This window comes from Pristiophorus japonicus, chromosome 1 (genome assembly GCF_044704955.1).
Source record: "Pristiophorus japonicus isolate sPriJap1 chromosome 1, sPriJap1.hap1, whole genome shotgun sequence".
Classification (NCBI taxonomy): Eukaryota; Metazoa; Chordata; class Chondrichthyes; family Pristiophoridae; genus Pristiophorus; species Pristiophorus japonicus.
The window spans coordinates 116,675,006-116,698,379 of NC_091977.1; the positions used below are offsets into that span (position 1 = coordinate 116,675,006).

The following is a 23,374-nucleotide window of genomic DNA, read 5'->3' on the forward strand; positions in this document are numbered from 1 at the left end:
ACACGCAGCATAACTTAGGCCGTCTATTTCCACCTCCGTAATATCACCCATCTCTGCCCTTGCCTCAGCTCCTCCGTTGCTGAAGCTCTCATCCATGCCTTTGTTAGCTCTAGACGACTTTTTTTCGTTCCACGATGCGGACGTCGCTGGCAAGGCCAGCATTTATTGCCCATCCCCAACTGAAGATGGTGGTGAGCCGCCAGCTTGAACCGCTGCAGTCCTTGTGGTGAAGGAACTACCAGAGTGCTGTTAGGGAGGGAGTCCCAGGATTTTGACCCAGTGACGATGAAGGAACGGTGATATATTTCCAAGTCAGAATGGTGTGTAACTTGGAGGGGTGCTTGCAGATGATGGTGCTCCCATGCGCCTACTGCCCTTGTCCTTCTAGGTGACAGAGGTCGTGGGTTTTGGAGGGCTGTCAAAGCAGCCTTGGCGAGTTGCTGCAGTGCATCTTGTAAATGGTACACACTGCAGAAACGGTGCACCGATAGTGAATGTTTAAGGTGGTGGATGGGGTGCCAATCAAACGGGCCTCTTGGTGGTGTCGAACCTCTTGAGTGTTGTTACTGCTGCACTCATCCAGGCAAGTGGAAGGTATTCCATCACACTCCTAACTTGTGCTTTGAGGATGGTGGAAAGGCTTTGGGGAGTCAGAAGGTCAGACACGCGCTGCAAAATACCCTGCCTCTGACCTACTCTTGTTGCCACGGTAGTTATGTGGCTGGTTCAGTCAAGTTTCTGGTCAATGATGACCCCCCCCCCCGCCCCCAGGATGTTGATGGTGGTGGATTTGGCGATGGTAACGCTATTGAATGTCATGGGGAGGTGGTTAGGCTCGCGCTTATTGGAGATGGTCATTGCCTGGCACTTGTGTGGCGCAAATATTACTTGACACTTATCAGCCCAAGCCTGAATGTCATCCAGGTTTTGCTGCATGTGGGCATAGACTGCTTCATTTTCTGAGGAGTTGCGAATGGAACTGAACACTGTGCAATCAGCAGCAAACATCCCCACTTCTGACATGATGCAGAGGTCATTGATGAAGCAGCTGAAGATGGTTGGGCCTAGGCCATTGCCCTGAGGAACTCCTGCAGCCTGTCCTGGGGCTGGGATGATTGACCACCAACAATCACTACCATCTTCTTTTGTGCTAGGTATGACTCCAGCCAGTGGAGAGTTTTGCCCCCCGATTCCCATTGACTTCAGTTTTACCAGGGCTCCTTGATGCCACACTCGGTCAAATGCTGCCTTGATGTCAAAGGCAGTCACTCTCACCTCACCTCTGAAATACAGCTCTTTTGTCCAGTTTTGGACCACAGCCTTAATGAGGTCTGGAGCCAAGTGGTTCTGGCGGAACCCAAACTGAACATCGGTGAGCAGGTTATTGCTGAATAAGAGTCGGTTGATAGCACTGTTGACGACACCTTTTGTCAATTTGCTGAAGATTGAGATTAGATTAATGGGGCGGAAATTGGCCGGTTTGGATTTGACATGCTTTTTGTGGACAGGACATACCTGGACAATTTTCCACATTGGCGGGTAGTTGCCAGTGTTGTAGCTGTACTGGAACAGCTTGTCGAGAAGCGCAGCTTGTTCTGGAGCACAAGTCTTCAGCATGACAGCCAGGATGATGTCGGAGCCCATAGCCTTTGCCTCTCCGCCTCTCTACCTTTCTACCTTTCTTTCCTCCCTTAAGGCGCATTTTAAAACCTACCTCTTTGACCAGGCTTTTGATCACATGCCCTAATTTCTCCTTATATGGCTCGGTGTCAAATTTTGGCTGATAATACACCTGTGAAGCACCTTGGGACATTGCACTGTGTTAAAAATGCTATATAACTACAAGTTGTTATTGTTGTTGCCTCCGCCACCCTCTCAGGCAGTACATTCCAGATCCCAACCACTCGCTGCGTAAAAATGTTTTTCCTCGTGGCGCCTTTGGTTCTTTTGCCAATCACCTTCACTCTGCGTCTTTTGGTTCTCGACGCTTCCGCCTATGGGAACAGTTTCTCTTTATCTACTCTGTCCGACCCCTCATGATTTTGAATACCTCGATCAAATCTCCTCTCAACCTTCTCTGCTCTAAGGAGAACAACCCCAGTTTCTCCAATTTATCCAAATAATTGATGGCTTTTATCCTTGGAACTATTCTTGTAAATCTTTTCTGCACTCTCTCTAAGGCCTTCACATCCTTCCTAAAGTGCAGTGCCCAGAATTGCACAAAATACTCCAGTTGAGGCCGGACCAGTGTTTCATAAAAGGTTCCTCATAACTTCCTTGCTTTTGTAGATTTGAATATAGGGAGTATGATTAAGAAGTTTGCAGACGACACTGAAATTGGCTGTGTGGTTGATAATAAAGAGGAAAGTCATGGGCTGCAGGAGGATATCAATCTATTGGTCAGGTGGGCAGAACAGTGGCAAATAGAATTTAATTCAGAGAAGTGTGAGGTAATGCACTTTGGGAAGGGTATACACATTAAGCGGCAGGCCACTTAATAGTATAGATGATCAAAGGAACTTTGGAGTGCTTGTCCACAGATCCCTGAAAGTAGCAGGCCAAGTGGATAAGGTGGTTAAGAAGGCATACAGAATGCTTGCCTTTATTGGCCGAGGCACAGAATATAAGAGCAGGGAAGTTATGCTTAAATTATATAATACTTTGGTTAGGCCACAGCTGGAGTACTGCGTGCAGTTCTGGTCGTCGTATTATAGGATCACCTGGATGGGTCGGAGAGGAATTTTCCCAGATTTCTTTCCCTAAATTGGCCTGGGTTTTATCTGGTTTTTGCTTCTCCCAGGAAATCACATGGCTCTGGTTGGGGTGGAGTGTAGAATGTTTCAGCGTAAGGAGTGTCACAGTTGTGTGGGTTTCATAGGTTTATATGTAACCTTCAGGGCTGCTGACCGAGGGCCGTGCGGCTCTTTGTCGGCCGCCGTGGACACGATAGGCAGAAATGGCCTCCTTCTGCGCTGTAAATTTCTATCTTGCTTCAATGTTTCCATGTACTCTATGGCTCTATTTATGAAGCCCAGGATTCCATACGTTTTTTTAACCGCTTTCTCAACTTCCCCTACTACCTTCAACAATTTGTGAACATATACCCTCAAGGCTCTCTGTTCATGCACCCCCTTTAGGATTGTATCCTTTAGTTTATATCGTCTCTCCTCGTTCTTCCTACCAAAATGCATCACTTCGCACCAATATAGAGACAACAAAACATTTGCTTGCAGTATTATAAAAATGGTACATCTAATATGCACATACTGCCAATTACTAAATGTCACACTTCAAAAAGAAAAGGAATGAATAACAACAGTTAAGGCAGTCATTTGACAGAGGAGCTAGAAAATCTGCAATCTCAGAAACTTTACAAAACACATCTTAAAAGAACACAGGGTAAGTTAGCGTTGTAAGCTGCAGCTGGAATAAAATTAAATGCTGATCTCACCCAGTGTTTACTCTAATATTTGGACTTAGTGGCTTTTAAAAAGACACAGCTTCAGCTTAGCAGAACAATACATTCCGCATTACATATTATAACCTACTGCATTCTAAACAGTGCATGACTTGCCATAATCAACACAATGAGAGATCCATTTATAATACAATAAAAACATTACATTTTCGCCACACTTCCTCAGTCACACTTTCTTGAAAATATCTTTAAAACTAATAAAAATCTACCAATCGTAAAAAAGTTATTAAACCAATCAAATCACTCAAAACATTTTTGCCCGACAATTTTTCTTTCACAGAAAAGGAAATTATTTTAAATAACAAATGTTTTAAAAATATTAAAAATATTCCAACCTTCTTAATTTCTTTCAGAACTTGAAAAAAAATGTTTGTGAGCAAAGCCACAAAAGATCTGCTGGTGAGTAATAAATTGCACAAGATGGGAAATGTTTACATCTTTTCTGGATTAAACAAGTGGATTTCCATCGACTATGCTCATAGTAAGTCAAAGGGCAGGATATGGAAGTGTGAGGGGGGGGGGGTCCGACTACTTCACAACTTGTGCCTTCCTCTCTGCTGTCATGTTCAAAGGCCATTGCCCCCCATCCTCTTGTCTTCAGTTTTCCACCCCATGTGAACACTTCATCTTATATCCACATTTTCATCAACTCTCCAGGCATCTGATATCCCAAGGTGCCACCCGCTATGCTCAAAATCTCTTTCCCGACTTAAACAATTGTGTGCTCACACTCCTCTCACCCCAACTATACTTATCACTTTTTTGCCAGTTAAATCTAGTCACCACTTCCCTGTCCATTAGTTTCCCTTTGCAGATTCCTAATCTCCCCTTCACTCCATATGATGCTTGTGCATATTTAATGACTATATTCATCACTAAATAAGCGTGGGGCTGTGGGCACGACAGAAGATGGGGATAGAAATGGGAACAGACCAAAAAAGCGGAGGATGGAGTTCAGAGCAAGAGTAATGAAACGGGGGAAGAGGGGAAGCCATGGAGGTTCAGACTGGGAGCAAAGCAGGGGCTCTGACTGGGAGCAGGGACAAAAAAAAAGAGAGACAGTAGCCTCCAGGTTGGTGAAGACGGCAGATTCCATGGGAGCACTGGGAATTGGGATAGCAGGAACAGAATCATGGAGGACCTCCAATAGGTCTGTAAGTGGAAACATGAATTGCAAGGGGAAGCAAGTGGAGTTACAGTGCCACCTAGCTTCAAGCGGATGAAAATAAGTAACAAAGAAACCTGTATAAATACAATTAGAATCCTCAAGTTTAATAGTTTACACCCAAACATGACTGTCAAGCATGATTAATTTGTGACACACGAATTATATAGAATTATACAGAAGAGAGACAAAAGGAAATGCACACTAGATGCAAGACTTTTAATACGTTACTGAAGATATTTCACCCAGGTGGTATTTTATAACTAATAGTATTCCACTCCCATCCCACAAGCTATATTTTGTCCTTAATACCCATTTAACAAAACAAATTGATAGTTTTTAAAATGGAAATAGAATCACAGAAATGTACAGTACAGAAGGAGGCCATTTCAGCCCATCGTGTCCGCCCGGCCGACCAAGAGCTATTCATCCTAATCCCACTTTCCAGCTCTTGGCCCGTAGCCCTGTAGGTAATGGCACTTTTAGTGCACATCCAAGTATTTTTTAAATGTGGTGAGGCTTTCTGCCTCTACCACCCATTCAGGCAGTGTGTTCTAGTCGTCCACCACCCTCTGGGTAAAGAAATTTCCCCTCATTTCTCCTCTTATACCTCCCCCCAATTACGTTAAATCTATGCTCCCTGGTTATTGACACCACTGCCAAGGGAAATGGGTCCTTCCTATCCACGCCCCTCATAATTTTATACACCTCAATCAGGCCTTCTCTGTTCCAAAGAAAACAGACCCAGCATCGCCAATCTTTTCTCACAGCCAAAATTCTCCAGTCCAGGCAACATTCTTCTGAATCTCCTCTGCACCCTTTCCAGTGCAATCACATCTTTCTTGTAATGTGGTGACCAGAACTGCGTCCTAACCAGTGTTTTATACAGTTCAAGCATAACGTCCTTGCTTTTGTATTCCATGCCTTGACTAATAAAGGCAAGTATTCCATATGCCGCCTTCACCACCTTATCTACCTAGCCTGCTACCTTCAGGGATCTGTGGGCCTGCACTCCAAGGTCTCTTTGTTCCTCTACACTTTTCAGTGTCATATCATTTAATGTGTATTCCCTTGCCTTGTTAGACCTCCCCAAATGCATTACCTCACACTTATCTGGATTGAATTCCATTTGCCACTGTTCTGCCCACCTGACCAGTACATTGATATCTTCCTGCAGTCCACAGCTTTCTTCTTCATTATCACCACACAGCCTATTTTAGTATTATCTGTAAACTTCTTAATCATACCCCCAACATTCAAGTCCAAGTCATTGATATATACCACAAAAAGCAAGGGACCCAGCACTGAGCCATGTGGAATCCCACTGGATACAGCCTTCCACTCACAAAAACACCCATCAACCATTACCCTTTGCTTTCTGCCTCTGAGCCAATTTTGGATCCAACTTGCCACTTTGTCCTGGATCCCATGTGCTTTTTCTTTTGTGACCAGTCTGCCACGTGGGACCTTCTCAAAAGCTCTGCTAAAATCCATATACACTATATCATACACACTGCCCTCATTGACTCTCCTGGTTACCTCCTCGAAAAATTCAATCAAGTTCGTCAGACACGACCTTCTCTTAACAAATCCATGCTGACTGTCTTTGATTAATCCACGTCTTTCCAAATTAAGATTTATTCCGACCCTCAAGATTTTTTCCAATAATTTTCTCACCACTGAGGTTAGGCTGACTGGCCTGTAATTACTCGGTCTATCCCTTTCTCCCTTTTTAAACAAAGGTACAGCTTTAACAGCCCTCCAGCAACACACCTGTGGCCAAAGAGGACTGGAAAATGATGGTCAGAGCCTCTGCTATTTCCTCTTTTGCTTCTCATAACAGCCTGGGATGCATTTCATCTGGGCCTGGGGACTTATCCATTTTCAAAGCTGTTAAGCTCACTAGGTTTATCTTGTCGAATATTTCACACTCCTCCTCCCTCATTACAAAGTCTGCATCGCCTCTCTCTTTTGTGAAAACAGATGCAAAGTATTCATTAAGAATCATACACACATCTTCTGCCTCCACATACAGATTTCATTTATGGTCTCCAATAGGCCCCACTCTCTCGAGTTATCCACTTGCTCTTAATATATTTCTAAAACATCTTTGGGTTTTCCCCGATTTTATTTGCTCTCATGCTCTCTCTTTGCTTTCCTGTTATATATTTTTTTTTAAATTGAGCCCCTGTACTTTTTATACTCCTCTCGAGTTTCTGCAGCATTGAGTTCTCGGTATCTGTCATAAGAACATAAGAAATAGGAGCAGGAGTAGGCCATACGGCCCCTCGAGCCTGCTCCGCCATTTAACACGATCATGGCTGATCCGATCATGGACTCAGGTCCACTTCCCTGCCCGCTCTCCATAACCCCTGACTGCCTTATCGTTTAAGAAACTGTCTATCTCTGTCTTAAATTTATTCAATGACCCAGCTTCCACAGCTCTCTGAGGCAGCGAATTCCACAGATTTACAACCCTCAGAGTAGAAATTCCTCCTCATCTCAGTTGAAACATTCTCTCTGCATCCACCTTGTCAAGCCCCCTCATAATCTTATACATTACGATAAGATCACCTCTCATTCTTCTGAATTCCAATGAGTAGAGGCCCAACCTGCTCAAACTTTCCTCATAAGTCAACCCCCTCATCTCCGGAATCAACCGAGTGAACCTTCTCTGAACTGCCTCCAAAGCAAGTATATCCTTTCTGAAATATGAAAACCAAAACTGCACGCAGTATTCCAGGTGTGGCCTCACCAATATCCTGTATAACTGTAGCAAGACTTCCTTGCTTTTATACTCCATCCCCTTTGCAATAAAGGCCTTCCTGATCACTTACTGTACCCCTTTTGTGTTTCATTTCACAAGTACCCCCAGGTCCCGCTGTACTGCAATTTTTCTCCATTTAAATAATAACTTGCTCTTTGATTTTTTTTTGCCAAAGTGCATGACCTCACACTTTTCAACATTATACTCCATCTGACAAATTTTTGCCCACTCACTTAGCCTGTCTATGTCCTTTTGCAAATTTTGTGTGTCCTCCTCACACATTGCTTTTCCTCCCATCTTTGTATCGTCAGCAAACTTGGCTATGTTACACTCAGTCCCTTCTTCTAAGTCATTAATATAGATTGTAAATAGTTGGTGTCCCAGCACTGATCCCTGCGGCACCCCACTAGTTACTGAGAATGAGAATGAACCATTTATCCCGACTCTCTGTTTTATGTTAGTTAGCCAATCCTCTATCCATGCTAATATATTACCCCCAACCCTGTGAACTTTTATCTTGTGCAGTAACCTTTTATGTGGCACCTTGTCAAGTGCCTTCTGGAAGTCCAAATACACCACATCCACTGGTTCCCCTTTATCCACCCTGTTTGTTACATCCTCAAAGAATTCCAGCAAATTTGTCAAACATGACTTCCCCTTCATAAATCCATGCTGACTCTGCCTGACTGAATTATGCTTTTCCAAATATCCTGCTACTGCTTCTTTAATAATGGACTCCAACATTTTCCCAACCACAGATGTTAGGCTAACTTGTCTATAGTTTCCTACTTTTTGTCTGCCTCCTTTTCTTAAAGAGGGGCATTACATTTGCAGTTTTCCAATCTGCTGGGATTTCCCCAGAATCCAGGGAATTGTGGTAAATTACAACCAATGCATCCACTATCCCTGCAAGCCATCAGGTCCAGGTGATTTATCCACCTTTAGTTCCATTATCTTACGGAGTACCACTTCCTCAGTGATTGTGATTGTGCTAAGTTCCTCCCCCGCTACAGCCCCTTGACTATCCACTGTTGGGATATTGTTAGTGTCCTCTACCATAAAGACTGATACAAAGGCCCAGAAATCCCTGCCTCCCCGGGTCCGTATGGAGTTTTTACAGACCCGGGAAGGCATCAGAATTGCCAGTTTTCAGCGCACAATGCGGTATTTAGCTATATCTTACATAAGAACATAAGAATTAGGAACAGGAGTAGGCCATCTAGCCCCTCGAGCCTGCTCCGCCATTCAACAAGATCATGGCTGATCTGACCGTGGACTCAGCTCCACTTACCCGCCCGCTCCCCATAACCCTCAATTCCCTTATTGGTTAAAAATCTATCTGTGACTTGAATACATTCAATGAGCTAGCCTCAACTGCTTCCTTGGACAGAGAATTCCACAGATTCACAACCCTCTGGGAGAAGAAATTCCTTCTCAACTCGGTTTTAAATTGGCTTCCCAGTATTTTGAGGCTGTGCCCCCTAGTTCTAGTCTCCCCGACCAGTGGAAACAACCTCTCTGCCTCTGCCCAGCAAATGTCCTCAAAACTCTTGCGCCTGATAAAAGCAGGTGCATAGCCTACTTTTACAGGCGTAAGAGTTTTAAAACACACAAAAACATTGTAAAATAAAATTTTTAAAACACATTATTGTTAAAAGCCCTCCCCACTACGGTAAGTTTGTTTAAAATCATAATTTAAAAAACTTTTTTTTTTTTTTTTAAATCGGACAAATATTTTTTTTTTAAATGCATAAATAACTAATTTAATAAAAATATGTTGTGCATTTTTTTCTATCTTTTATTATTGGTTGTGCATGTTTGAGGGACTTTTTCTCATTCATAATAATGGGAACTCCAACTTACGAAGTGCCCATTATGATGAATGAGAATATATTATACGCGATTGGCTGCCCAGAGCCATGTGACTCCAGCTCCAGGTCTGCGCACACGCGCTGCGACGCGCAGTCAGAAGAGGCCTCCGGACCGGGATCTCGCGTGGGAGCAGCAGCTTCAGGTAGGTGCACTTCTTTTTTCCAGAATCCATCGAATGCCCGCGGGAAGGAAACCAGGATTTCTGAGCCAAAATATTTGTTCAGAGTTTCTGCTATCTACATGTTCCCCATTACTATTTCCCTGGTCTCGTCCTCGAAGGGATCAACATTTACTTCAGCCACTCTTTTCCTGTTTATATACCTATAGAAACTCTTGCTATCTGTTTTTATATTTCATGCTACTTTACTTTCAGTCTATCTTCCTTTTCTTAATCATTGTTTTAGTCATTCTTTGCATGCTTTTAAAAGCTTTCCAATCTTCTGTCCTCCCACTAGTTTTGGCCACTTTGTATGCCCTTGTTTTTAAATTGGATACCATCCTTTATTTCTTTAGTTAGCCACGGATGGCTATCTTTTCTCTTACACCCTTTCCTCCTCACTGGAATATATTTTTCTTGAGTTGTGAAATATCTCCTTAGATGTACGCCGCTGTTCATCAACCGTCCTGCACTTGAATCTATTTTCCCAGTCCACTTCAGCCAACTCTGCCCTCATACTTTTGTAGTCTCCTTTATTTAAGCTTAGTACGCTGGTTTGAGATCCAACTTTCTCATCCCCTCCAACTGAATTTGAAATTCAATCATGCTATGATCACTCATTCCAAGGAGATCTTTTACTCGGAGATTGTTTATTAATCCTGTTTCATTACACAGGACCAGATCGAAGATAACCTGCCCCAGGTTAGTTCAGTTACATACTGCTCAAGGAGTCCATCCCTTATGCACTCTATGAACTCTTCCTCAAGACTACCTAGACCAATTTAAGCTTCCCTTTTTTTCTTTATCTTAGCCTGTATGTCCCTAGACATCCAGGGGGCTCTAGATTTGTTAAGAATCCCTAAGGGAATAAACTTGCTCTGTACCCTCAGGATTACCTCCTTGAATACCTCCCACTGCTCTGACACTGATTTACCATCAAGTAGCCATCTCAGCTCAGCAAAATTGGCTTTACCCGAATCGAGAACTTTTTTTCCTGGTCCACCTTTGTCCTTTTCCATCACTATCCGAAATTTTATTAAGATCACTAGTACTAAAATGCTCTCCCACTGATACCCCTTCCACCTGTCCCTCTTCAGTCCCCAAAACTAAGTCCAGAACCACCCCCTCTCTTGTTAGACTTGTTACATACTGGCTAAAGAAGTTCTCCTGAATGCATTTTAGTAATTGTGTATCCTCTGTATCATTCACACTACTTTTTTCCCCAGTTAATATTAGGGTCGTTGAAATCCCCCACTATTACAGCTCTATAGTTTTTGCACTTCTCAGCAATTTGCCCACATATTACTTCTTCTATCTCCCTCTGACTGTTTGGGAGGTCTATAGTACACTCCCAGCAGTGTGATTGCCCCTTTTTTTCTTTAATTCAACCCATATGGCCTCGTTTGATGACCTCTCTATCATATCATCCCTTCTCACAGCTGTAATTGTTTCTTTAATCAATACTGCGACTCCACTCCTTTTATACCCTCGCTCTCTATCCTGTCTGAAAACCCTGTAACCAGGAATGTTGAGCTGCCATACCTGCCCTTCTTTCAGCCATGTCTCAGTAATAGCTATAATATCGTACTCCCAAGTGTCTGTGCTCTCAACTTATCTGCCTTATTCCCGATACTCCTTGCATTGAAATATGTAGCTTTTAGTTGTGTCAAACTCCCTTGTTGTCTATTTTCCAGCCCTTGTTTCCTCGGTCTTCCAAATTCACTTTCTACTTTTCTGCTGCCCAATTCCAGTTTTGCTTCTCTCCCCATTGAATCTATTCTCAGATTCCCATCCCCCTGCCAAGATAGTTTAAACCCTCCCCAACAGCACAAGCAAACCCTCCCATGAGGATACCGGTCCCGGCTCTGTTGAGGTGCAACCTGTCCAGTTTGTACAGGTTCCACCTCATCCAGAAATGGTCCCAATGCCTCAGGAATCTAAAGCCTACACCATTTCTCCAGCCACGCATTCATCTCCTCTATCCTCCTATTTCTGTACTCAGTAACGCATGGCATCGACAATAATAGAGATTACTACCTTTGAGGTCCTGCTTTTTAACCTCTCTCTCCTAGCTCCCTAAACTCTGTCTGCAGGACCTCATCCCTCTTTCTACCTATGTCATTAGTATCAATATGGACCACGATCTCTAGCTATTCACCCTCTCCTCCCAGAATGTCATGCAGCCACTCCGTGACATCCTTGTCCCTGGCACCAGGGAGGCAACATACCATCCTGGAGTCACGTCTGTTGCCGCAGAAATGCCTGTCTGCTCCCCTGACTATCGAATCCCCTACCACTATTGCTCATCCATTCGTCTTCCTCCCACACTGTGCAGCTGAGCCACCCATAGTGCCATGATCTTGGCTCTGGCTGCACTCCCCAAAGGCACCAGTACTCAGAACAGAATACGGTTGGAAAGCGAGATGGACTCAAGGGACTCCTGCACTACCTGCTGAGTCTTCCTCTTCTGTCTGCTGGTCACCCATTTCATCTCTGCCTGCACACTTTTAAGCTGTGGAGCAACCATCTCTAGAAACATGCTATCTACAAAATTCTCAAGTCTCGTGGATGCACAGCAGTGACTCCAGGAATCTTTCTGGTTTAATACCATATCAATCATTCTATGATTCTATGGTGGCATAATTAAGCGTAGGTGCTACAGGCTCAGACAATACCCCAATACTCTGTGGTGCAGTGTTGGGATATTGCAAAGAGTGCACTTCAAGCAAAACTTGCTTGGTATGATATGCTGAACAAGACTGCATTATACAATATTGCAATAGTGATTATGTTGTACAAGTAGCCAACTTAAACTTTACCCCATGCAAAACTGTTTTAAGTTATACTTATGCTGGACAAAAATAGTTGTTACCTCAGAATTCACTTCATTTCCATTCAGCAATATTCTTTCAATAATGGATTTTGTTAAGGATCGATCTAGAGGGAATCAAAAACAAATTAGGAGAATAACAGAAATTATATGAACTTTAAAAATTTGACCTCAATTTACCACAGATTTTTCTGAGTTGAATTTCACAGCAATAGTATCAAAAACATACAATCTGATATTCTTATAAAATTAGTCATGTGAAACGAATGGATAGTTCTCGGATCAGTTTGTGGACTGGATTAGAATACTGTCCTCTTGCCTCTGAAACTTGGATTGAATCCAATCTAAACTAATAGATTTAAACACGCCTATCGGCTATAAGAAAGCCGAGTGAAATTATTTTGAACTCTCTCAGTCTAATGCCCAGTGAGCCAAGGTACAACGCATAATTCAGAATTAATTTGCCATGAAGATAAAAAGAAAATGTTATAATTGACAATACAGTGAAACCTGTGAATTACAGACACCTAAAGGGCTTGCACCAGGTAACCTTTATTTGCAGGTGTCCTTATTTTCAAAATGGTCATTGTATGTACAGTAAACTGGATGAGCTAAATATTCCACGATTGGCTGCATCTCCTGCAGCGTTCCTTCTTTTTTCGCCCTCACCTGGGATCGCAGCTAATTCTGGAGCCCTGCCAGGATATGATTTCAATTCATTTTCTGTTGGTTGGGTTTCTTCGTTCGTTGCCGTCCCAGTCCTTTTCCATCGAGGAATGTCCTGATCCTGGGATCTGATACATTGGCAGCAATGTCCCTTAAAGCTGTGTGGCCATGCAACCATCTGCAGGTCCTGCACAGCTGGCTCAACAGCAATCTAATGCCAAAAACTGCGCAAGCGCAGTAATTTAAAGGGGCCGTGCACCCAAAAAAAAATTAGCAGAAACATTGGTTGGCAGCGAGCACATGGGTAGCTGGAGGGACTGAGTGGCCAGGAGATGTCAGATGTCAGTTGTTAACCTATGGAATTCCCTGCCGCAGAAAGTTGTTGATGCCAGTTCATTGAATATATTCAAGAGGGAGTTAGATATTGTCCTTACGGCTAAAGGGATCAAGGGCTATGGAGAGAAAGCAGGAAAGGGGTGCGGAGGTGATGATCAGCCATGATCTCATTGAATGGGGGTGCAGGCTCGAAGGGCCGAATGGCCTACTCCTGCAGCTATTTTCTATGTAAATTGGGGATATTAATGTCCTGCAGACCCCAATCCGGGAACCGGAACTAAATATTCCATGACATTTGACTTTTCAAAGAGATAGGCAGAATGGAAAAAGGAAAGGGTGGGGGGGGCAGGGGTGCGGTAGCCCTGATAATAAGGGATGGGATATAGACAGTAGAGAGAAAAGATATTGGATCATATAAGATACTGAGGGGACTCGACAAGGTAGATGCAGAGAGGATGTTTCCACTCATGGGGGAATCTAGAACTAGGGAGCCGAGTTTAAGAATAAGGGGTCGCCCATTTAGAACAGAGATGAGGAGGAATTTCTTCTCTCAGATGGTCGTAAATCTGTGGAATTCTTTGCCCCAGAGAGCTGTGGAGGCTGGGTCATTGAATATATTTAAGGTGGAGATAGACAGAATTTTGAATGATAAGGGAGTGAAGGGTTATGGGGAGCGGGCAGGGAAGAAGATCAGATCAGATCAGCAATTAAATGGCGGAGCAGGCTTGATGGGCCAAATGGCCTATGCCTACTCCTATTTCTTATGTTTTTATGTTCTTATGATCTTAGCTTGGAAAAACAAGATTTGGGTGGAGCTAAGAAATAACAAGAGACAGAAAACACTGGTGAGTAATTTATTGGCCCCCTAACAGTAGTTGTAGTTTTGGGCACAGTATAAATCAGGAAATTATAGGTTCATGTAATACAGTAATCATAGGGAACTTTTAATTTTCATTTAGATTGGGGGAAGCAAATTTCCAGTAATAGTGCAGAGGACGAGTTCAGTGAATGCATTCACTGTATGGGGAGCGTCGAGAGAGGCGGGAGTCGGCGAGAGGCAGCGGCCAATAAAGGCTCAGCAGTCGGGCAGTCCGGGGAACGGCAAGAGAGGTGGGAGTCGGCGAGAGGCAGCGGCCTATAAAGGCTCAGCAGTCGGGCAGTCCGAGGAGCGTCAAGAGAGGCGGGAGTAGGCGAGAGGCAGCGGCCTAGAAAGGCTCAGCAGTCAGGCAGTCCGAGGAGCGTCGAGAGAGGCGGGAGTCGGCGAGAGGCAGCGGCCTAGAAAGGCTCAGCAGTCGGGCAGTCCGAGGAGCGTCGAGAGAGGCAGGAGTCGGCGAGAGAGGCAGCGGCCTATAAAGGCTCAGCAGTCAGGCAGTCCGAGGAGCGTCGAGAGAGGCGGGAGTCGGCGAGAGGCAGCGGCCTAGAAAGGCTCAGCAGTCGGGCAGTCCGAGGAGCGTCGAGAGAGGCGGGAGTCGGCGAGAGGCAGCGGCCTAGAAAGGCTCAGCAGTCGGGCAGTCCGGGGAGCGTCGAGAGAGGCGGGAGTCGGCGAGAGGCAGCGGCCTAGAAAGGCTCAGCAGTCGGGCAGTCCGAGGAGCGTCGAGAGAGGCAGGAGTCGGCGAGAGAGGCAGCGGCCTATAAAGGCTCAGCAGTCAGGCAGTCCGAGGAGCGTCGCGAGAGGCGGGAGTCGGCGAGAGGCAGCGGCCTAGAAAGGCTCAGCAGTCGGGCAGTCCGGGGAGCGTCGAGAGAGGCGGGAGTCGGCGAGAGGCAGCGGCCTAGAAAGGCTCAGCAGTCGGGCAGTCCGAGGAGCGTCGAGAGAGGCAGGAGTCGGCGAGAGAGGCAGCGGCCTATAAAGGCTCAGCAGTCAGGCAGTCCGAGGAGCGTCGCGAGAGGCAGGAGTCGGCGAGAGGCAGCGGCCTATAAAGGCTCAGCAGTCGGGTAGTCCGGGGAGAGATGCGTGTTTGTACAGCTCCAGTTGGAGAGAATGCAAAAAAGAAGTTGAAAGAAATCAAAAGGTGACGTCACAGCCAAGGGGGTAAGTGATTGGCTGGTGATTGGTGAGTAGCTTTTCTTTTTCTTTTTTATATCAGTCAGTAACTTTTAACATTGTTGTTGTCAATTTAAGGGTATCTAAGGGTTAAGTCATGGCAGGAGAGCTCGTCCACGTGATATGCTCCTCCTGTACCATGTGGGAACTCAGGGACGACACCTGTGTCCTTGACGACTACATCTGCGGGAAGTGTATCCGCCTCCAGCTCCTGACGGACTGCGTTGCGGAGTTGGAGCTGAGGGTGGATTCACTCTGGAGCATCCACGATGCTGAGAATGACGTGAGTAGCATGTGTAGCGAGTTGGTCTTATCGCAGGTGAAGGGTCCACAGCCAGATAGGGAATGGAAGACCAGCAGGAAGAACAGTGCAAGGAAGGTAGTGCAGGGGTCCCCTGCGTCATCCCCCTGCAAAACAGATACACCGTTTTGAGTACTGTTGAGGGGGATGACTCATCAGGGGAGGGCAGCAGCAGCCAAGTTCATGGCACCGTGGCTGGCTCTGTTGCAAAGGAGGGCAGGAAAAAGAGTGGGAGAGTGATAGTGATAGGGGATTCAATTGTGAGGGGAATAGATAGGCGTTTCTGCAGCCGCAACCGAGACTCCAGGATGGTATGTTGCCTCCCTGGTGCAAGGGTCAAGGATGTCTCGGAGTGGGTGCAAGACATTCCATAAAGGGAGGGAGAACAGCCAGTTGTCGTGGTGCACATTGGTACCAACGGCATAGGTAAAAAAAGGGATGAGGTCCGACAAAACGAATTTAAGGAGCTAGGAGCTAAATTAAAAAGTAGGACCTCAAAAGTAGTAATCTCAGGATTGCTACCAGTGCCACGTGCTAGTCAGAGTAGGAATCGCAGGATAGCGCAGATGAATACGTGGCTTGAGCAGTGGTGCAACAGGGAGGGATTCAAATTCCTGGAGCATTGGAACTGGTTCTTGGGGAGGTGGGACCAGTACAAACCGGATGGTCTGAACCAATGTCCGAGGGGGAGTGTTTGCTAGTGCTGTTGGAAAGGAATTAAACTAATATGGCAGGGGGATGGGAACCAATGCAGGGAGACAGAGGGAAACAAAAAGGAGACAAAAGCAAAAGACAGAAAGGAGATGAGGAAAAGTGGAGGGCAGAGAAACCCAAGGCAAAGAACAAAAAGGGCCACTGTACAGCAAAATTCTAAAAGGACGAAGGGTGTTAAAAAAACAAGCCTGAAGGCTTTGTGTCTTAATGCAAGGAGTATCCGTAATAAGGTGGATGAATTAACTGTGCAAATAGATGTTAACAAATATGATGTGATCGGGATAACGGAGACGTGGCTCCAGGATGATCAGGGCTGGGAACTCAACTTCCAGGAGTATTCAACATTCAGGAAGGATAGAATAAAAGGAAAAGGAGGTGGGGTAGCATTGCTGGTTAAAGAGGAGATTAATGCAATAGTTAGGAAGGACATTAGCTTGGATGATGTGGAATCTATATGGGCAGAGCTACAGAACACCAAAGGGCAAAAAACGTTAGTGGGAGTTGTGTACAGACCTCCAAACAGTAGTAGTGATGTTGGGGAGGGCATCAAACAGGAAATTAGGGGTGCATGCAATAAAGGTGCAGCAGTTATAATGGGTGACTTTAATATGCACATAGATTGGGCTAGCCAAACTGGAAGCAATACGGTAGAGGAGGATTTCCTGGAGTGCATAAGGGATGGTTTTCTAGACCAATATGTCAAGGAACCAACTCGGGGGGAGGCCATCTTAGACTGGGTGTTGTGTAATGAGAGGGGATTAATTAGCAATCTCGTTGTGCGAGGGCCCTTGGGGCAGAGTGACCATAATATGGTGGAATTCTGCATTAGGATGGAGAATGAAACAGTTAATTAATTCAGAGACCATGGTCCAGAACTTAAAGAAGGGTAACTTTGAAGGTATGAGGCGTGAATTGGCTAGGATAGATTGGCGAATGACACTTAAGGGGTTGACTGTGGATGGGCAATGGCAGACATTTAGAGACCGCATGGATGAACTACAACAATTGTACATTCCTGTCTGGCGTAAAAATAAAAAAGGGAAGGTGGTTCAACCGTGGCTATCAAGGGAAATCAGGGATAGTATTAAAGCCAAGGAAGTGGCATACAAATTGGCCAGAAATAGCAGCGAACCCGGGGACTGGGAGAAATTTAGAACTCAGCAGAGGAGGACAAAGGGTTTGATTAGGGCAGGGAAAATGGTGTACGAGAAGAAGCTTGCAGGGAACATTAAGACGGATTGCAAAACTTTCTATAGATATGTAAAGAGAAAAAGGTTAGTAAAGACAAACGCAGGTCCCCTGCAGTCAGAATCAGGGGAAGTCATAACGGGGAACAAAGAAATGGCAGACCAATTGAACAAGTACTTTGGTTCGGTATTCACGAACGAGGACACAAACAACCTTTCGGATATAAAAGGGGTCAGAGGGTCTAGTAAGGAGGAGGAACTGAGGGAAATCCTTATTAGTCGGGAAAGTGTGTTGGGGAAATTGATGGGATTGAAGGCCGATAAATCCCCAGGGCCTGATGGACTGCATCCCAGAGTACTTAAGGAGGTGGCCTTGAAAATAGTGGATGCATTGACAGTCATTTTCCAACATTCCACTGACTCAAGATCAGTTCCTATCGAGTGGAGGGTAGCCAATGTAACCCCACTTTTTAAAAAAGGAGGGAGAGAGAAAACAGGGAATTATAGACCGGTCAGCCTGACCTCAGTAGTGGGTAAAATGATGGAATCAATTATTAAGGATGTCATAGCAGCGCATTTGGAAAGAGGTGACATGATAGGTCCAAGTCAGCATGGATTTGTGAAAGGGAAATCATGCTTGACAAATCTTCTGGAATTTTTTGAGGATGTTTCCAGTAGAGTGGACAAGGGAGAACCAGTTGATGTGGTATATTTGGACTTTCAGAAGGCTTTCGGCAAGGTCCCACACAAGAGATTAATGTGCAAAGTTAAAGCACATGGGATTGGGAGTAGTGTGCTGACATGGATTGAGAACTGGTTATCAGACAGGAAGCAAAGAGTAGGAGTAAATGGGGACTTTTCAGAATGGCAGGCAGTGACGAGTGGGGTACCGCAGGGTTCTGTGCTGGGGCCTCAGCTGTTTACACTGTACATTAATGATTTAGACGAGGGGATTAAATGTAGTATCTCCAAATTTGCGGATGACACTAAGTTGGGTGGCAGTGTGAGCTGCGAGGAGGATGCTATGAGGCTGCAGAGTGACTTGGATAGGTTAGGTAAGTCGGCAAATGCATGGCAGATGAAGTATAATGTGGATAAATGTGAGGTTATCCACTTTGGTGGTAAAAACAGAGTGACAGACTATTATCTGAATGGTGACAGATTAGGAAAAGAAGAGGTGCAATGAGACCTGGGTGTCATGGTACATCAGTCATTGAAGGTTGGCTTACAGGTACAGCAGGCGGTTAAGAAAGCAAATGGCATGTTGGCCTTCATAGCGAGGAGATTTGAGTACAGGGGCAGGGAGGTGTTGCTACAGTTGTACAGGGCCTTGGTGAGGCCACACCTGGAGTATTGTGTACAGTTTTGGTCTCCTAACTTGAGGAAGGACATTCTTGCAATTGAGGGAGTGCAGCGAAGGTTCACCAGACTGATTCCCGGGATGGTGGGACAGACCTATCAAGAAAGACTGGATCAACTGGGCTTGTATTCACTGGAGTTCAGAAGAATGAGAGGGGATCTCAGAAACGTTTAAAATTCTGGCGGGTTTAGACAGGTTAGATGCAGGAAGAATGTTCCCAATGTTGGGGAAGTCCAGAACCAGGGGTCACAGTCTAAGGATAAGGGGTAAGCCATTTAGGACCGAGATGAGGAGAAACTTCTTCACCCAGAGAGTGGTGAACCTGTGGAATTCTCGACCACAGAAAGTAGTTGAGGCCAATTCACTAAATATATTCAAAAGGGAGTTAGATGAAGTCCTTACTACACGGGGGATCAAAGGGTACGGCAAGAAAGCAGGAATGGGGTTTTATTCCTTAATGGATTGTATATTGGTTATGAATTATGAATTGTATCTTTAAATGTGTGCCATTGCTTATCTACCATATTTTTAAATCTAGTTTCTCAATCAACTCATATCTCATACCTACGTAGTTTGCTTTGTTCAGATTTAAAACTCTAGTTTCAGATTTAACTAAATCACTTTCAAACTCAATGTAAAATTCTATTTTCTGATCACCGCATCACAGAGGAATCTTTCTTACAAGATTATTAATTAACCGTCTCATTGCACAATATTAGAAGTAAAATACCCTGTTCCCTAGTTGTTTGCTCGACAGACTGATATAGAAAACTGTATTGAAATATAGAAACATAGAAAATAGGTGCATGTTCAGCCATAAACTCACTGAATGGCAGTGCAGGCTAGAAGGGCCGAATGGCCTACTCCAGCCACTTGTTTTGCAAGTTTAAACAGCGAAAACTTACTCCAAACTAACGTAGAATGGAGTAAGTGTACATTTTTGTACGCTCAGAAAAACCTTGCCTACACTTATAAATCAGACGTAGGGAACGAGAGATGGGGGGTGAGGAGGAAAGTTCACGAACATTAAACACTTCACTTTTACAAATAAAGAGCCATCATCAACAATAAATGATCAATAAATCAACCAACAAATCAAACAAAAAAAATTAAAAAATCAATCCATAAATAAAAAATTACGTTTCTACTCAATGACTGCAGCACCGGGAGCCCTCCAACAGTGTGCTGGGACGGCCCCACCCGCCCTCGCCACCAGTGTCTCTCTCTCAGCAAGGCGGGGGGGGGCGGAAGAGAAGAGGTGATGGGGGGATGGGAAGAAGAGAGAAGAGGAGGGTGTGGGGGGGGTGGGGGGGAAGAAGAGAGAAGAGGAGGGGGTGGGGGGGGGGAGAAGAAGAGAGAAGAGGAGGGAGGGAGGGAGAGAGAAGAGCGTGGCGGGGGGGAGAAGAGCGTGGGGGGGGGGAGAAGAGCGGGAGGGGGGGGAGAAGAGCGGGAGGGGGGGGGAGAAGAGCGGGAGGGGGGGAGAAGAGCGTGGGGGGGGGAGAAGAGCGTGGGGGGGGGGAGAAGAGCGTGGGGGGGGGGAGAAGAGCGTGGGGGGGGGAGAAGAGCGTGGGGGGGGGAGAAGAGCGTGGGGGGGGAGAAGAGCGTGGGGGGGAGAAGTGCGTGGGGGGGAGAAGAGCGTGGGGGGGAGAAGTGCGTGGGGGGGAGAAGTGCGTGGGGGGGAGAAGAGCGTGGGGGGAGAAGAGCGTGGGGGGGAGAAGTGCGTGGGGGGGAGAAGTGCGTGGGGGGGAGAAGTGCGTGGGGGGGAGAAGAGCGTGGGGGGAGAAGTGCGTGGGGGGGAGAAGTGCGTGGGGGGGAGAAGTGCGTGGGGGGGAGAAGTGCGTGGGGGGGAGAAGTGCGTGGGGGGGAGAAGTGCGTGGGGGGGAGAAGTGCGTGGGGGGGAGAAGTGCGTGGGGGGGAGAAGTGCGTGGGGGGGAGAAGTGCGTGGGGGGGAGAAGTGCGTGGGGGGGAGAAGTGCGTGGGGGGAGAAGTGCGTGGGGGGGAGAAGTGCGTGGGGGGGAGAAGTGCGTGGGGGGGAGAAGTGCGTGGGGGGGAGAAGTGCGTGGGGGGAGAAGTGCGTGGGGGGAGAAGTGCGTGGGGGGGAGAAGTGCGTGGGGGGGAGAAGTGCGTGGGGGGGAGAAGTGCGTGGGGGGGAGAAGTGCGTGGGGGGGAGAAGTGCGTGGGGGGGAGAAGGTGCGTGGGGAATGCGTGGGGGGGAGAAGTGCGTGGGGGGGAGAAGTGCGTGGGGGGGAGAAGTGCGTGGGGGGGAGAAGTGCGTGGGGGGGGAGAAGTGCGTGGGGGGGAGAAGTGCGTGGGGGGGAGAAGTGCGTGGGGGGGAGAAGTGCGTGGGGGGGGAGAAGAGCGTGGGGGGGGAGAGTGCGTGGGGGGGAGAAGTGCGTGGGGGGGAGAAGTGCGTGGGGGGGAGAAGTGCGTGGGGGGGAGAAGTGCGTGGGGGGGGAATGCGTGGGGGGGAGAAGTGCGTGGGGGGAGAAGTGCGTGGGGGGGAGAAGTGCGTGGGGGGGAGAAGTGCGTGGGGGGAGAAGTGCGTGGGGGGGAGAAGTGCGTGGGGGGAGAAGTGCGTGGGGGGAGAAGTGCGTGGGGGGGAGAAGTGCGTGGGGGGGAGAAGTGCGTGGGGGGGAGAAGTGCGTGGGGGGAGAAGTGCGTGGGGGGGAGAAGTGCGTGGGGGGGAGAAGTGCGTGGGGGGAGAAGTGCGTGGGGGGAGAAGTGCGTGGGGGGAGAAGTGCGTGGGGGGGAGAAGTGCGCTGGGGGGAGAAGTGCGTGGGGGGAGAAGTGCGTGGGGGGGAGAAGTGCGTGGGGGGAGAAGTGCGTGGGGGGGAGAAGTGCGTGGGGGGAGAAGTGCGTGGGGGGGAGAAGTGCGTGGGGGGGAGAAGTGCGTGGGGGGGAGAAGTGCGTGGGGGGAGAAGTGCGTGGGGGGGAGAAGTGCGTGGGGGGGAGAAGTGCGTGGGGGGAGAAGTGCGTGGGGGGGAGAAGTGCGTGGGGGGGAGAAGTGCGTGGGGGGGAGAAGTGCGTGGGGGGGGAGAAGTGCGTGGGGGGGAGAAGTGCGTGGGGGGGAGAAGTGCGTGGGGGGGAGAAGTGCGTGGGGGGGAGAAGTGCGTGGGGGGGAGAAGTGCGTGGGGGGGAGAAGTGCGTGGGGGGGGAGAAGTGCGTGGGGGGGAGAAGTGCGTGGGGGGGAGAAGTGCGTGGGGGGGAGAAGTGCGTGGGGGGGAGAAGTGCGTGGGGGGAGAAGTGCGTGGGGGGAGAAGTGCGTGGGGGGGAGAAGTGCGTGGGGGGGAGAAGTGCGTGGGGGGGAGAAGTGCGTGGGGGGAGAAGTGCGTGGGGGGAGAAGTGCGTGGGGGGGAGAAGTGCGTGGGGGGAGAAGTGCGTGGGGGGGAGAAGTGCGTGGGGGGGAGAAGTGCGTGGGGGGGAGAAGTGCGTGGGGGGAGAAGTGCGTGGGGGGGAGAAGTGCGTGGGGGGGAGAAGTGCGTGGGGGGAGAAGTGCGTGGGGGGGAGAAGTGCGTGGGGGGGAGAAGTGCGTGGGGGGAGAAGTGCGTGGGGGGAGAAGTGCGTGGGGGGAGAAGTGCGTGGGGGGAGAAGTGCGTGGGGGGGAGAAGTGCGTGGGGGGGAGAAGTGCGTGGGGGGAGAAGTGCGTGGGGGGGAGAAGTGCGTGGGGGGGAGAAGTGCGTGGGGGGGAGAAGTGCGTGGGGAATGCGTGGGGGAGAAGTGCGTGGGGGGGAGAAGTGCGTGGGGGGGAGAAGTGCGTGGGGGGGAGAAGTGCGTGGGGGGGAGAAGTGCGTGGGGGGGAGAAGTGCGTGGGGGGAGAAGTGCGTGGGGGGGAGAAGTGCGTGGGGGGAGAAGTGCGTGGGGGGAGAAGTGCGTGGCGGGGAGAAGTGCGTGGCGGGGAGAAGTGCGTGGCGGGGAGAAGTGCGTGGCGGGGAGAAGTGCGTGGCGGGGAGAAGTGCGTGGGGGGAGAAGTGCGTGGCGGGGAGAAGTGCGTGGCGGGGAGAAGTGCGTGGCGGGGAGAAGTGCGTGGGGGAGAAGTGCGTGGCGGGGAGAAGTGCGTGGGGGGAGAAGTGCGTGGGGGGAGAAGTGCGTGGGGGGGAGAAGTGCGTGGGGGGAGAAGTGCGTGGGGGGAGAAGTGCGTGGGAAAGGGGGGGAAAGAGGGTGGGGGGAAGGTGGGGGAAGAGCGTGGGGGGGAAAGAGGGTGGGGGGAAAGAGGGTGGGGGGAAAGAGGGTGGGGGGAAAGAGGGTGGGGGGAAAGAGGGTGGGGGGGAAAGAGGGTGGGGGGAAAGAGGGTGGGGGGGAAAGAGGGTGGGGGAAAGAGGGGGGGGAAAGAGGGTGGGGGGGAAAGAGGGTGGGGGGAAAGAGGGTGGGGGGAAAGAGGGTGGGGGGGAAAGAGGGTGGGGGGGAAAGAGGGTGGGGGGGAAAGAGGGTGGGGGGGAAAGAGGGTGGGGGGGAAAGGGGGGGGGGGGGGGGGGGGAAGAGGGTGGGGGGAAAGAGGGTGGG

At 48.3% G+C, this 23,374-nt stretch overlaps 1 protein-coding gene across 2 annotated transcripts in view; it reads right to left on the reverse strand.

The window, feature by feature from the left end:
• cep78 (centrosomal protein 78) overlaps window positions 1–23,374 on the reverse strand; it is a 126,369-nt gene that overhangs the window by 50,714 nt on the left and 52,281 nt on the right. For both annotated transcript variants that reach the window (XM_070882609.1, XM_070882600.1), the window contains exon 8: window positions 12,312–12,376. In XM_070882609.1, coding sequence (XP_070738710.1) covers window positions 12,312–12,376 — 65 coding nt within the window. The remainder of the gene's footprint in view (window positions 1–12,311; window positions 12,377–23,374) is intronic.